Source organism: Podarcis gaigeae (assembly GCF_964106915.1).
Source record: "Podarcis gaigeae genome assembly, chromosome: 1".
NCBI classification, from domain to species: domain Eukaryota; kingdom Metazoa; phylum Chordata; class Lepidosauria; order Squamata; family Lacertidae; genus Podarcis; species Podarcis gaigeae.
The window spans coordinates 118,082,286-118,096,920 of NC_139678.1; the positions used below are offsets into that span (position 1 = coordinate 118,082,286).

At 41.1% G+C, this 14,635-nt stretch overlaps 1 protein-coding gene across 4 annotated transcripts in view; it reads right to left on the bottom strand.

Moving 5' to 3' along the window:
* Window positions 1-14,635, bottom strand: part of ERICH2 (glutamate rich 2) — a 30,358-nt gene continuing 15,723 nt past the window's right edge. For all 4 annotated transcript variants that reach the window (XM_083714187.1, XM_083714186.1, XM_083714188.1 and 1 more), the window contains 5 exons: window positions 12,931-13,023; window positions 3,527-3,717; window positions 2,131-2,188; window positions 826-897; window positions 1-145 (listed from right to left, as the gene is read on the bottom strand). In XM_083714187.1, the coding sequence (XP_083570313.1) occupies window positions 21-145; window positions 826-897; window positions 2,131-2,188; window positions 3,527-3,717; window positions 12,931-13,023 (539 nt within the window). In that variant the 3' untranslated portion in view covers window positions 1-20. The remainder of the gene's footprint in view (window positions 146-825; window positions 898-2,130; window positions 2,189-3,526; window positions 3,718-12,930; window positions 13,024-14,635) is intronic.

Below are 14,635 nucleotides of genomic sequence, written 5' to 3' on the forward strand. Positions count from 1 at the left end.
TTTGTGGTAACTTCAAATTTCTAAGCATCTTTATCAGAATCTCCAGAACTGGCTTCACTTTCAGTGTCGCTTTTATCTGTATTGCTATCCTCTTCACTGCTCTCTTCACCGGTTTCTTCATCTTCTTTAGCAGCACGTTCGCTTTCTAACATGGAAATATGAAAGATACAAAGGTAAGTCACTCTTGCAACTCCTTTTTCGGGGAATGATCTGTGCATTTCCTGGCTTGCATCATGGGCTCCCATCTTCCTTCCTCCCTTCTCTTTTGGGGACAGGCATCAGCCACAGCCCTTCTGCATGCTTCCCATGTTACTTGCTAGTGGTGCTGCTTTCTTTGAATCCAGGAAGTGTTTATATCTTAAGGGAAGAAGCAATGGACAGGGACCTCTTGGAATATCCCTGGAATATCTGCGGGACCTGACATCTTTCCGCAGGGCCTGCAAGACAGAGCTGTTCCACCAGGCCTTTGGTCAGGGCGCAGCCTGACTCCCTCCTCTGGCAATCTGCACAGAATTTTGCTTAATGGTTGCCATCAATTTGATTTTAATTAATTTTTATAATGAAATGTTTTTAGAATGTTGGATTATTTGATTGTTGTTAGCCGCCCTGAGCCCGGCTTCGGCTGGGGAGGGTGGGATATAAATACAATATTATTATTATTATTATTATTATTATTATTATTATTATTATTATTCAATAGTGCCAAAAGGAGCACAGGGACAGATTCCTTGGCTGGATCTACACTAATCTGTAAAAATGCTCAACAAACATAATATAGTTCTCAATTGTATAATAGTATCCAGTATTTACAGTTTTAGCACTTACCCAATACTAGTTTTTTCTCAATAAGTGGAAGAAACTGCAGGGCCTCAGGGTTTTCTGGTTCATATATCAGAACTGGAATTTGATAAGGAGAAGACATTATTGATATCTATAGGATGAAACAGAAAATAGGACTCTATAATAATAGCTCATCCTACTTCATAGAAGTGCAAATATATTTCTCATAAAAGTACGTCCGATTCAACAACAAACTCTGATCTGGAAGCACCCTAGAAATTACTTGCCAGTATGTTTGATCAAGGCAAACCAGATGACAACATGAAATATACAAAAGCATTTCTCTCTTTTCCAGAATCATGAATATGGCATGCAAAGTGGGGGCAAATAGTTTGCGCGTGGCAATTTTCATCAAGTCTGTGGTAAAGAGGAGGGGGGTTTAAAAACCACTTCCCCATGTGGCATGGTCATAATCTTCATCAGAGCCCCCATGCTGCTATTAACTTTTTTCATATCTAAATGAGATTAACGTACCTCATGCTATCATCTGGTTTGGCAAGTTACCATTCTGTTAATTTAGACAGGAAGTGGTTGAAACAGGAAAACAGAAGGAACAAATGCTCCTCTGTGCCTTTCACTTTTCATTCATCATGCTTGTTCAGTATTTGAGCTTCTGATACTGAAACAAGTAGCACTAAAAGGCTGGGACAGACTCTTCTTACTCCAAGGCCATGTCTACTGAGGCCTCATCCCTGCTCAGTCCAAACATTCTTGTTATGCATGTTTATTTATGTGGAGTGTTTACTCTGAGACTCCTCCTCACAAAAATAATTCCTGTGGATGCAGAAAGACAATCATATCTATAGAGAGAGTATCATAGCCACAGGTTCTTGATATCTCTATTGCAAACCATTCCAGAAAGAATCCAGGAGACTGCAAGTCCTTGAGTAGTGTGGCAATTTCAGAACTTGCTCCTACATAAACACCAGTCCAAAGTATATCAACAGAATAATGTACAGTCGGCTGGTGGGCTTAACGAGGCGTAGCATGGGTCCCAATTTGGCCCGCGAGGCCATCTCTCCATACCACACTCACCTGCTCCTCATCCAACATCATGAGGCCGCAAGTGAACAAATTATGCCTTAAAGTGTGCTCCTGGTTGTTCCTTGCCAAGCGAGGCATCTGCCAGGGCTTATGAACAGCACTATGGAGTTCTTGACTGTGATTGTCAAAATGGGCTTCCAGTTGGAGAAGGTTCCCCACCACTGAACTAAATGAAATGTCACAACTTAGGAAACAGATTTGGAGAAACAATGCAGGTCAGGAAAAAAAACCCCTTTGAAAACTTACTCATCTGACAAAGCTTTTTTGCAAGGCTGTATTTCTGCTCCATTATTGCCTTCAGAAACTATAAAGAAAATGTAAAAGGATGCAAATTAATACAAATACGAGCCAATATGACTCAACTTGCACTCGAGTCAACTCAAGGGTGTTGATCCTGCGATGCAAAGTCCAGTCTGAACAGCTTCAGCACGACAACTTTTTCACACTGAGGACACATGATGCACGACACTTTGTCATGTAGATCCATTCCTCCATGCATCGTATGTCATTACCAACTTATCTGCAGTGACCTAAAGCATCACAAACTGTGCATATTGCAGATGATCTATATCAGGGGTAGGCAACCTAAGGCCCGGGGGCCGGATGCAGCCCAATCGCCTTCTAAATCCGGCCAGCGGACGGTCCGGGAATCAGCATGTTTTTACATGAGTAGAATGTGTCCTTTGATTTAAAATGCATCTCTGGGTTATTTGGGGGGCCTGCCTGGTGTTTTTACATGAGTAGAATGTGTGCTTTTATTTAAAATGAATCTCTGGGTTATTTATGGGGCATAGGAATTCATTCATCCCCCCCCCCAAATAGTCCACCCTCCCTCAAGGTCTGAGGGACGGTGGACCGGCCGACGGCTGAAAAAGGTTGCTGACCCGTGATCTACAAGCATCAATGTAGCACTGGGAAGGAAGAGTCTCTTATGTTCTAGGCTGTTTTCTTCCAGAGGCTACTTATCTAGAGTGGTAAGTACAGTCATACCTCAGAAGTCGAACGGAATCCACTCCAGAAGTCTGTTCGACTTCCAAAACATTCGGAAATCAAGGAAGCTCCTGCAGCCAATCGGAAGCTGTGGAACTCGCATCAGACGTTCGGGTTCCAAAGAACATTCGCAAACCGGAAGACGTACTTCCGGGTTTGTGGTGCTCGGGAGCCAAAACATCGGAGTACCAAGGCGTTCAAGATCTAAGGTACGACTGTAATAATAATAATAATAATAATAATAATAATAATAATAATAATTTATTATTTATACCCCACCCATCTGGCTGGGCCTCCCCAGCCACTCTGGGCGGCTTCCATAGAAACCAAAAGTACACTAAAATATCACACGTTAAAAACTTCCCTGAACAGGGCTGCCTTAAGATGTCTTCTTAAGGTTTCTTTTTCCCTTTTATTTAACCAAAAAAACCCCCATTTTAGATGTATTAACTGTAGTCATGCTTTTTATGCTCTGTTAAGTATCAGTCTTGTATGCATCTAACCTCTTTTACAATTACCGGTATCTAGATTTTAAATAATATTTTGGTCAATGTTTATCACACGGAGAAGTATTCAAAACATTACTCCTCCTGTAGGAAAGGCTAGTTTTGCCAGAACATCTGTTTGCTTAATGGGGGGGGGGGATTTGTACCTCTCCCATTAACTGTAGTGGTGCAATTCTCTTTTCAGCTTCACAGTCACTTTGTTCATTATTTTCGTCCTCTGAACTCTCTGGCGGCTTCTTGTCAGCATTTTCTTTAGCTATACCTTCCCTTTGCTTCTCAGTACTGACCTCACCGTTGGGTAGCTTTTCAACAACTGCGGAATTTTTCATCTTTTCATCTACACAAAAAATTGTATTATAGATGAAGAGGCATTAATAAACATTTCTGTAAGCAAAACTGTGACCAATTAGATTAACTTTTCCAAAATTTTCAGGGGCTAGGCATGCAGCAGGGGAAAAAACCAGAGGGTCTTGAGACACCTTAGTGACTAACTAATTCATTCTAGCATAAGTATTCATGATTTAGCATCCCCTTTACGAGATGTTAGTCTTTTAAGGAGCCATAAGGCTACTTTCTAAATGACTGCTATTTTTCTGTATCCTGTGTTAAATAATATTTCAACATAGATATGATTAGTAGAATAAAGAGAGCGTGAACAGACAATGAAACCCCCAGGGTACGATCTGGTCAAATCCATGCATTTTTAGATCCCACTGATTTATTTTATCATATTTTTATTTTGTCCTTTCTCCAAAGAGGCACCAACCCTAAGGGTTGTGCTACTTTATCTCCACAAGAGCCCTACACTTCATGCTTGAATTTGAATCCATGCTTCTTCACCTCAGTTGCAGCAGTCTACCTACCGTTCCACACCTGCTTTCAGTAGGACAAACACAATAATTAAGGAGTTGAAACCACTACGAGGAAAAACTAGTGTGTTTGGGGTTATTTGGCTTAGAAACCAACAGCTGAGGAGAATATGATAGAGGTTTATAAATATATCATTGTGTGGAAAGAGTATATAAAGAGATTTTTTTACTCCTCCATCCCCCCACCCGTATTTTGTCATCTTATCAACATTAAATGGCAGTAGATTCAGAACAGACAAAAGAACTTTTATACATAAAGTAAAGGTAAAGGTACCCCTGCCCGTACGGGCCAGTCTTGACAGACTCTGGGGTTGTGCGCCCATCTCACTTAAGAGGCCAGGGGCCAGCGCTGTCCGGAGACACTTCCGGGTCACGTGGCCAGCGTGACATCGCTGCTCTGGCGAGCCAGAGCCACACACGGAAACGCCGTTTACCTTCCTGCTGGTAAGCGGTCCCTATTTATCTACTTGCACCCGGAGGTGCTTTCGAACTGCTAGGTTGGCAGGCGCTGGGACCGAGCAGCGGGAGCGCACCCCGCCACAGGGATTCGAACCGCCGACCTTTCGATCGGCAAGTCCTAGGCGCTGAGGCTTTATTTATTTTTTTTTTCCCAAAATTTTTATTAGGTTTTTTTAATAAAAGAAATACAAAAATGAAAAACAGCATTGTTTGTGTCTTTACAAAATTTCATAACATCTTTGGACTTCCTCGTGTCATCCGCTCGCACTTACATTGTTCATAAAATTTTTCAAACAAATTACCATCTTATTTATAATCTTATAACCAATCATTACAATATAGTCTAATAATGCTCATCTAATTTAGTGATGGCCAATTGTTTATAATCAAGCATCCTTCTTAGCATTCCATCAAATTACAATAGTTTTGTAAATAAATCTTAAATTTCTTCCAGTCTTCTTCAATCCTTTCTTCTCCCAGGTCTCGAATTCTGCCAGTCATTTCCGCCAGCTGCATATAGTCCATCAGCTGCATCTGCCATTCTTCCAGCGTGGGTAGATCTTGAGTTTTCCAGTTCTTTGCGATGAGTATCCTTGCTGCCGTTGTTGCATACATAAAGAAAGTTCTGTCCTTCTTTGACACCTTCTGGCCGACAATACCCAGAAGGAAGGCCTCTGGTTTCTTAGTGAAAGTATACTTAAATACCTTTTTCAGTTCATTATATATCATTTCCCAGAAGGCCTTCACTTTAGGGCAAGTCCACCAGAGGTGAAAGAATGTTCCTTCATTTTCTTTACATTTCCAACATTTATTGTCAGACGAGTGGTATATTTTGGCAAGCTTAACTGGGGTCATGTACCATCTGTATATCATTTTCATTATATTTTCTTTCAAAGCATTACATGCAGTAAAGTTTAGCCCAGTGGTCCACAACCTTTCCCATTCCTCAAACATAATGTTATGCCCAATGTCCTGTGCCCACTTTATCATAGCCGATTTAACCATTTCGTCTTGTGTGTTCCATTTCAACAGCAAGTTATACATTCTTGAAAGTACCTTAGTCTTAGGTTCTAACAGTTCAGTTTCCAGCTTCGATTTCTCCACCTGGAACCCTAGCTTTTTATCATTTTTAAAAACTTCTTTAATCTGAGCGTAATGTAACCAGTCTCGCACTTTATCCTTCATTTTTTCCACACTCTGCAATTTCCAGTTATTTCCATCTTTTTCTAATATTTCCCAATATTTTGGCCAATTGGCTTCCATATTGGGTCTTTTTCGGGCCTTAGTTTCCAGAGGTGAAAGCCACCTTGGGGTTTTATTTTCCAATAAGTCTTTATATTTTGTCCAGACATTAAACACTGCTTTTCTGACAATATGGTTCTTAAAGGCCTTATTGATCTTAACTTTGTCATACCATAAGTATGCATGCCAACCAAAATTATTATTAAACCCTTCCAGATCCAACACATCAGTGTCTTCGAGAAGTAGCCAGTCTTTTAGCCAGCAGAAAGCTGCGGCTTCATAATACAACCTTAAGTCTGGCAGGGCAAAGCCCCCTCTTTCCTTTGCGTCAGTCAGTATCTTAAACTTAATTCTGGGCTTTTTGCCCTGCCAGACAAATTTAGAAATATCTCTCTGCCACTTCCGGAAGCATTCCGTCTTGTCTATAATCTGTAGTGTTTGAAACAAAAACAACATTTTTGGCAATACATTCATCTTAATAGCAGCAATTCGGCCTAACAAAGAAAGCTTCAATTTTGTCCAACTGTCCAAGTCTCTCTTAATTTCAGACCAGCATTTTTCATAATTTTCCTTAAATAGACTCAGATTTTTTGCTGTTATGTTCACCCCTAGGTACTTTACCTTTTTCACCAATGATAATTCTGTTTCTCTCTGAAACTGTTCTGATTCAATATCTGTCAAATTTTTCCCCAACACCTTAGTTTTCTGTTTGTTTAACTTAAATCCCGCCACCCGACCAAAATTGTCAATCAATTGTAAAACTCTTTTCGTACTAGATTCCGGCTCCTGCAGTGTCAAAACTAGGTCATCTGCAAAAGCTTTAAGTTTATATTGTTTCGCTCCGACCTGGATCCCTTGCACCAACCGGTCCCCTCTGATCAAGTTTAAGAGCACCTCCAGGACTGAGATAAATAACAAAGGGGAAATCGGGCAGCCTTGTCGTGTTCCTTTTTCAATTTTGAACTCTTCTGTTACCACATTATTAACAATCAATTTTGCTTTTTGTTCTGAATATATTGCGCCAATCCCATTTTCAAAACCCCTCCCCACTCCCATTTCTTTTAAATTTCCCTTCATAAATTTCCAAGAGATGTTGTCAAAGGCCTTCTCCGCATCTATAAAAATTAGCACTGCTTTAGTGTTTATGTCAGTTTGCAAAAGTTCCAAGACATCAATAATGTTCCTTGTGTTAGCAAACATATGTCTGCCTGGGAGAAAGCCTGCCTGGTCTTTATGAATTACTTGACTTAAAACTCTTTTAAGTCTGTTTGCCAAAACATCAGCAAATATTTTGTAATCCACATTTAAAAGGGAGATGGGGCGGTAGTTCTTGAGCTGTGTCTTTTCAGTTTCTGATTTTGGTATCAATGTGATGAACGCTTCTTTCCACGATTCTGGCGCCTTCTTTCCCTCCATAATTTCATTGCTGACCTCCAGCAGTGGTTGGATCAAATAATCACTTAATGTCTTATAGTACTTGGAGGTCAAGCCGTCTGGCCCTGGAGATTTGCCCAATTTCAAGTTCTGAATGGCATGTTCAATCTCTTGTCGTGTTATTTTGCTGTTCAGGAGTAGTCTATTTTCTTGTGACAATTTTTTCAAACCGTTTTTCCTCAAAAATTGTTCAATCTCAACTTCATTCTGCGGCCCTTGAGTATATAATTTTTTAAAATATTTTTGAAAACACTTTCTAATCTCCACGGGGTTCTGTATACTTCTTCCTTCAATTTCCAAATTTGTTACTATGTTCAATTTTTGTCTCTTCTTCAACTGCCAGGCCAGCAGTTTCCCACATTTATTTGCCGATTCAAACGTTTTTTGTTTCATTAATTTAATCTTCCATTCTATTTCCTGGTTTATCAGTTTTGAATATTGTGCCTGATGAAGTTTAGTTTCTCTCAAAATCGGCTGTGACTTCGGATTGGCTCTTAGCTTCTTCTCTAGTTCTTTAATTTTCTCCAGAATCTTGTCTTTCTTTTCATTTTGTGTCCTTTTCCTTATGGCATTCTGTTGTATCAAGAACCCTCTCATCACAGCTTTGCTTGCGTCCCAAATTGTTCTTTTTTCCACCGCGGTGTTCAGGTTTATTTCAAAATAGTCCTTTATAACTTTTTGGGCCTTCTTAATGATCTCCTGATTTCTAAACAAATTGTCATTCATCTTCCATCTAAAGGAGCCGGTTGGTAATAATGTCATGTCCATTTTCAAGGCATTATGGTCGGAGCAGGTTTTTGGGCAGATTTCCACTTTCCTGACCTTAGGTGCCAGACCTCTAGTAATCCAAATTTGGTCGATTCTTGTCCAAGTCAGTTGAGCCTCAGAGAAAAATGTTCCTTCTTTTCCTAGGGGGTTCTTGATTCTCCATATGTCAATCCAGCCCATATTTTCTGTCATTTCAAAAAAGGTCTTTGGTAGTCTGCCATCTTTGGTAACTTTTTGACTTTGCGACTTATCCATGTTAGTTGATACAATCCCATTCATATCTCCCATCATTATGATGTTGTCATAGTCCAGATATTCCAGCATGCTTTCATGCAACTTCTTATAAAATTCCGATTTCCCATCATTTGGTGCATAGATTCCTAATATCAAAATTTTTTCTCCTTGATATTGTATTTCAATTGCCAAAATTCTGCCATGTTCATCTTTAAATAAGAATTTAGGTGAAAGGCTCTCTTTTGCATATATCACCACTCCTCTCTTCTTCACTATGTCTGAAGATATAAATTCTTGGCCAAGTCTCTTATTTATCAGCACTTTTCTGTGGAGCCTAGTCACGTGGGTTTCTTGCAGGCAAATAATGTCCAATTGTTCCTTTTTTAATATGTGAAAAATTTTCCTCCTTTTCTCCGGAATGTTGCAGCCATTTATATTCCAACTCAGAAGTTGCAGAGACATCCTGGATAGATCTGGTTATTTTTCTGGGGGTGGTACCTTTTTCGCTGAATCTTCAGAGTCCAAGGGTGCAGGTACCTCTGGTGTTTCGAGCTCCGATGGTAATCCAAGTTTTTTATGAAGGTCCTCTCCGTATTGGTTCAGAAATTTGTCTCTGTCTTCCAATGTTCTAATTTTGATCTTCCTCCCTCTGAAAGTAAAAGATAGTCCTTGTGGAAAATCCCACCTAAAGATGATGGCGTTGCTCCTCAAGAGTCTTGCTAATTCCAAATATTCCGATCTCAAATCCAAAAGCTGTTTGGGAACGTCCTTGTATAACTCAATCCTCTTATCTAAAATGTCCAGTGACTTTCCGTAGTGTAGGCCCAAAATCTTGTCCCTCTCCTCCTTTGATCTCAGTGATATCAAACAGTCTCTGGGCTTGTCTTTTTTTGTCAGTCTTCCAAGTCTGAAAGCTGATGTAATCTTAAAGTCCGTCTCTTCTAGGTTCCAGTGCTTGGAAAATATTTTGGTCAGAAACTCAGCCAGGTTGTCCTCTTCCACTTCGGGTATCGATCTAATCCTTAAGTTGGTCTCCCTACTTCTCAGTTCAATCATCGAGAGATAGGTCTGATGTTCACCAACTTGTTTGTTGAGTGGCCTCACCTCTTTTTCTAACTTTCCCAGCCTTTGGCTGGTGTGTTCAACCAATTTTCTGTTCTCCCCTGTAGCTCCCTTCAATTCTGCAATTGTTTCCACGTTCTGTGCCACTTGTCCAGCTAATTTATTTAAACATTCGGTGTTTTGGTCTATTTTAAAAGTTTGCTCATCAGCTTTTTTATCCAAGGATTCCACTTTCTTATCCAAAGATTCCAATTTTTCATATATTTTTTCTAAAATGGAGGCAGCTGTTCCTGAGGCCATATCTTCCAATTGTAGTTCCTCTGTTTCTCCTTCCCCTGCACGTGGCAGAGAAGCTGCTGCTTCCTCAGAGAGCACAGTGGGCACCGAAGATCTGCGTTGCTGCAAGGCTGAGGCTAAAGTTGTTTGTCTAGTTCGCGGTCTTTGTTCTTTTTCCTTTTCTTTTGGCTCCTTTTTCTTTGCGCCACTCATTCCAAATTTATCTAAGGCTCAAGGTCAAGCTGAGTTGTTCCCATGAGAAAAAGACAGCCCAGATGGTAACATTCAACCAGGAGACCGGGAAACAGAAAGTATAAGGATGTCACTGCTGTAAAGTCCAAAACCTCTAGGGGGAGCTTAAAAAGTCTTTCAGAAGGGAATCAATAAATACAGTTCACAGAGAAAACAAAACCCATGTCCAAAAGCCTTCAAATGCTAAATCTTCAGCAGAGTTTGTTTTACAAAAACAATGTTTCAAGCCGTGCTTGCTGGTACCTCATAAAGTGTCAAAGTAGCAAAGTCCAAGCCCCTCAGATTTTTTCCAAATTTTGTTTCAAAGTATTTATGTCTGCAGGCTGACTGCTACTGTTGCCAGGCAGTTCCAGCACCTGGGTTTCCTTTTTTAAAATGTAGATTCCTCAGAGAAAGATCCTACAGTCCAAATCTTAGCATAAATCCAATGCTTAAAATCCTTTTCTGCATTAAAGTGATGCACTGAATGCTCAAATCCAAATTGTAAAAGAGTTCATTCACTGCCTCCACTCCTCCTGCTCTTTGCTTTGAAGTTTAGTGTGAGCGGAAGACGGACTTCCTTTTTTTACGTCCTCCGCTTTCAGCCAAATTCAGGAGCTTTGATCTTTAAGCTTAATTAAAAGTCCTTATTACTCACGGGTTGCTGCTTTCCAAGGTGCCAATTCAAGGAAGAAAGGTCAGCGCTCACCGGCAACGGCTTTGCGGCTTCACTCCGCCGATTGCGGAACGACCCTCAGCGCCGCAGCCTCCTCCACGATCCAGAGCCCCTTACGGGGTTCCTTCTGCGTTTTGGGGGCTGCTTCTGGCGCCCGCCGGGTCCCAAGACCGCAGGCTTCTGCCGCCTGCGGTTTTCCGATGTGGGTCTCCGCTTCGCCGTAGCGGACGACCCGTTTTCGCGCGGAGCTCCCTTCCCGGTTAGGAAAGGGCAGCCATTACCCTTCGCGCCGCCTCCGGAAGTCCTCCCTAGGCGCTGAGGCTTTAACCCACAGCGCCACCTGCGTCCCTCACACTTTTATACATAACACCATTTAAATTCAATCCAGGATGTGTACCCCATTAATCCTTTTTAGATGCCTAGTAGTGACATAATCCACATAATCTCTATACAACTGCCCTGAGCCCTCTGGGTATAGGGTGGTATATCAAACAAACAAACGAACAAAACAACTTTCCTCCTTTCTAGACAGCTCTGCCAAACCTGTACTGCTATCTCTTCCTCCAGTCTTGATCATGAAATTCACATACCAAGTATCTTTGGTTCCATTGCTTTGCTACACCTCTGTCAGCCTAGTCAGTCCTCACATGACACTCCTAAATTTTAAAATCCACATGAGCCTGGACTTTTATTTAGTAGAGTTGATGAGCCACGACATCACATACAATTTATGACATGAGAGTTAGCTCACAAAGATGTAATCGAAGGCAGCAAAAAGGGCTATATACGTTGAGCAACTGCACCTTAAAAGTCAGAATTTCCTTAAAGGAAGGAAAAACACACCACTTGCAACAGTTTACCTGTCAGCTATTGATAATGATAATAATAGAAGAAATAAAGGTACAGTGAAACTGAAAGATGGTGGCCCAATCCATGTATCCCCAGAAGTGGCAGACACCATCTTAGAGAAGGCAATCTGCTTCCTTTCTCACATACTCAAAAGAAGAAGAGTTTGGATTTGATATCCCGCTTTATCACTACCCGAAGGAGTCTCAAAGTGGCTAACATTCTCCTTTCCCTTCCTCCCCCACAACAAACACTCTGTGAGGTGAGTGGGGCTGAGAGACTTCAGAGAAGTGTGACTAGCCCAAGGTCACCCAGCAGCTGCATGTAGAGGAACGGGGAAGCGAACCCAGTTCACCAGATTACAAGTCTACCACTCTTAACCACTACACCACACTGGCTCACTGCTTCTTTTAAGATAAAGCTCTTTGTAACATGTATTAAGCTTCCCTTTGTTTATGTCTGTAATTAATAACAACAATAACCAGAACTATGAAAGTTGAGGTGAGCAATGCCTCTATATTGATTTATCTAGCTGTGATGCTACAAGAACAGCTCCAAAAATAGCAATGTTGCTATGGGCAGACCAGAATCTCTCCCCCCATACCATAATATCTAGGGCGGGGCGGGGAAATCTTTCCTACAGACCATACTGAGCACTGAGATCAGCAGAGGGTGCCTTCTTGGGAGTTCCTCAGCCCCCAAAGGCTTGTGGGGAGGGTGACAGCCCGGGAGAGGGCATTCTCTGTGGCGGCCCCTGAGTTGTGGAACTCCCTCCCCACAGAGATGCATCTGACACCTTCACTGAACAGCTTCTGGCAAATGCTGGAGATCCATCTCTTTATCCTGACTTTTGACACCTGAGGTGTATATTTTTAGGACCCACCTTATTTTTGTGATTGTAAGTTGTTTAAACTGCTTTTAATATTGGGTTTTTAATGCTGTAACCCACCATGGGACTTTGGGGTGAAGTGCGCGTCATTAATAAAAACATTCTTGTGTAGACAAGCCTACCCAGATGCTTAGGAAGTAAATTTTATCTACTTTAGTATTTTAACTTTTGTATGTTTTAAAGTACGGTTGTGGATTTTTCTTGATTTTGCTGTTTCACCTTTCGTAAACTGCTTGAAGTTTTTTTATGGTCCAGCAGTGTATAAATTTTATGAAAAACAAACAAACAACAATATAACGACTACATTTTGGGCTAAAGCATACTTTAGTAAGGAGATCAGCACCAATAAGGACAAGGTTAAAAGTATTCCTTAGTAGTAGTACCTTTCAATGAAGCTTACACTATATCCATGAGGTTTGAATTAAGATGAAACACACAAATTAATGGCATCTATCAATCAAGAAAATACCTTTTTGATATTATGCTTAACTAAATCTAGACATAATTTATAGCCAAGGAAGCTGAAAGAGATTAATAAATAAAATATATTTTGTTTGAACCAACCATTGACTTCCAATTCTGTCTTCACCTCAGTTATCTTAGTTTCATGATTCAGCTTCTGTAAATCAGTTTCTAATTGTTGATCATTATGAATTTCTGGGAGAAGAGAAAGCAGAAGTAAGAGATAAAATGCACCGCAATTCAACAGCAACAATATTTCCCCCCTCAAATTTATGTCTTTAGGGTAGAGAAATCCATACTATTTCATATTTCAACAACATGTTTGATAGTCTAATGAAGCTAGCATATAGTAACAGAAATGTATTTTTCCCTGCAAAGAAAAAAGTGCACATGATGTCAGCTCATACTGAATTCAACTCAGAAAACTACAATGTCCATACAATCCTCATCTTCTTTCACTGAGGTCCCGCGCCGAGGGCCTTCTGGCGGTTCCCTCACTGCGAGAAGCAAAGTTACAGGGAACCAGGCAGAGGGCCTTGGTAGTGGCACCCTCACTGTGGAATGCCCTCCTACCAGATGTCAAAGAGAAAAACAACTGCTAGACTTTTAGAAGAAATCTGAAGGCAGCCCTGTTTAGGGAAAATGATTGACAGACTATTCTATTTTAATATTTTGTTGGAAGCCACCGAGAGTGGCTGGGGAAACCCAGCCAGATGGGCGGGGTATGTATAAATAAATAAATAATTTTTTCCCCCAGAGTGAGAAGCACTTGTTGAACTGCATGCTACAATCTATAGGCAATTAGCCTATTACAGTCTGTAAAAAATATAATCTATAAAAATATAGAATAATTCATACTAGATATTATAATATGGGTGTCTCAAAGCAAATTAATCATTGAATACTTAGCATATATCAAAACTAACTTATGAAGTAAGGTAAAGTTAAGTAAAGGTAAAGGATCCCTGGATGGTTAAGTCCCGTCAAAGGCAACGATTGGGTTGCGGTGCTCATCTCGCTTTACTGGCCAAGAGAGCTGACATTTGCCCACAGACAGCTTCTGGGTCATGTGGCCAGCAGGACTAAACCACTTCTGGCGCAACAGGACACTGTGACAGAAGCCAGAGCACATGGAAATGCCATTTACCTTCCCACCACAGCGGTACCCATTTATCTACTTGCACTGGCTCGTTAGGTTGGCAGGAGCTAGGACAGAGCAATGGGATCTCACCCTGTCGTGGGGATTCGATCAGCCAACCTTCCAAACGGCAAGCCCAAGAGGCTCAGTGGTTTAGACCACAGCGCCACCCGCATCCTACTCCTGCTCTGATGTGCGCAGAGCTTCAGTAAAGGCCAGGGTACATAGAATAGTGCTCTCTCACTCTCTGCAGAGATTATTAGGACACCGACACGCTTAAAAATGCTTCTTGGGAGCATCACTGCCACTGGGATATGGCCTATCAATGCAGGTAGAGAGAACACAAAATAAATGGAACTACAAAATAAATGATGACAAAAGACAGTTGGCGAGGATTCCCTCTTGATGCGGAAAGCATACAGAATGCTTGTTGCTCACGTAGATTCCACTTTATCAAGATGAATCATGTTCAGCAAAGGTACTTTCAAGTGTGAAGGGGTCATAGCTCAGTGATAAAGCACATGCTTTGCATTCTGAAAATCCCAGGCTTGATACTAAGCGAATACAGGAAAGGTGGGAAAGACTCCTGACAAACCATGGGAAGCAGCTACTAATCACTGCCCTAGATGAGCCAATGGTTTGACTTGGGGCCCTTCTAGATATCTTTTC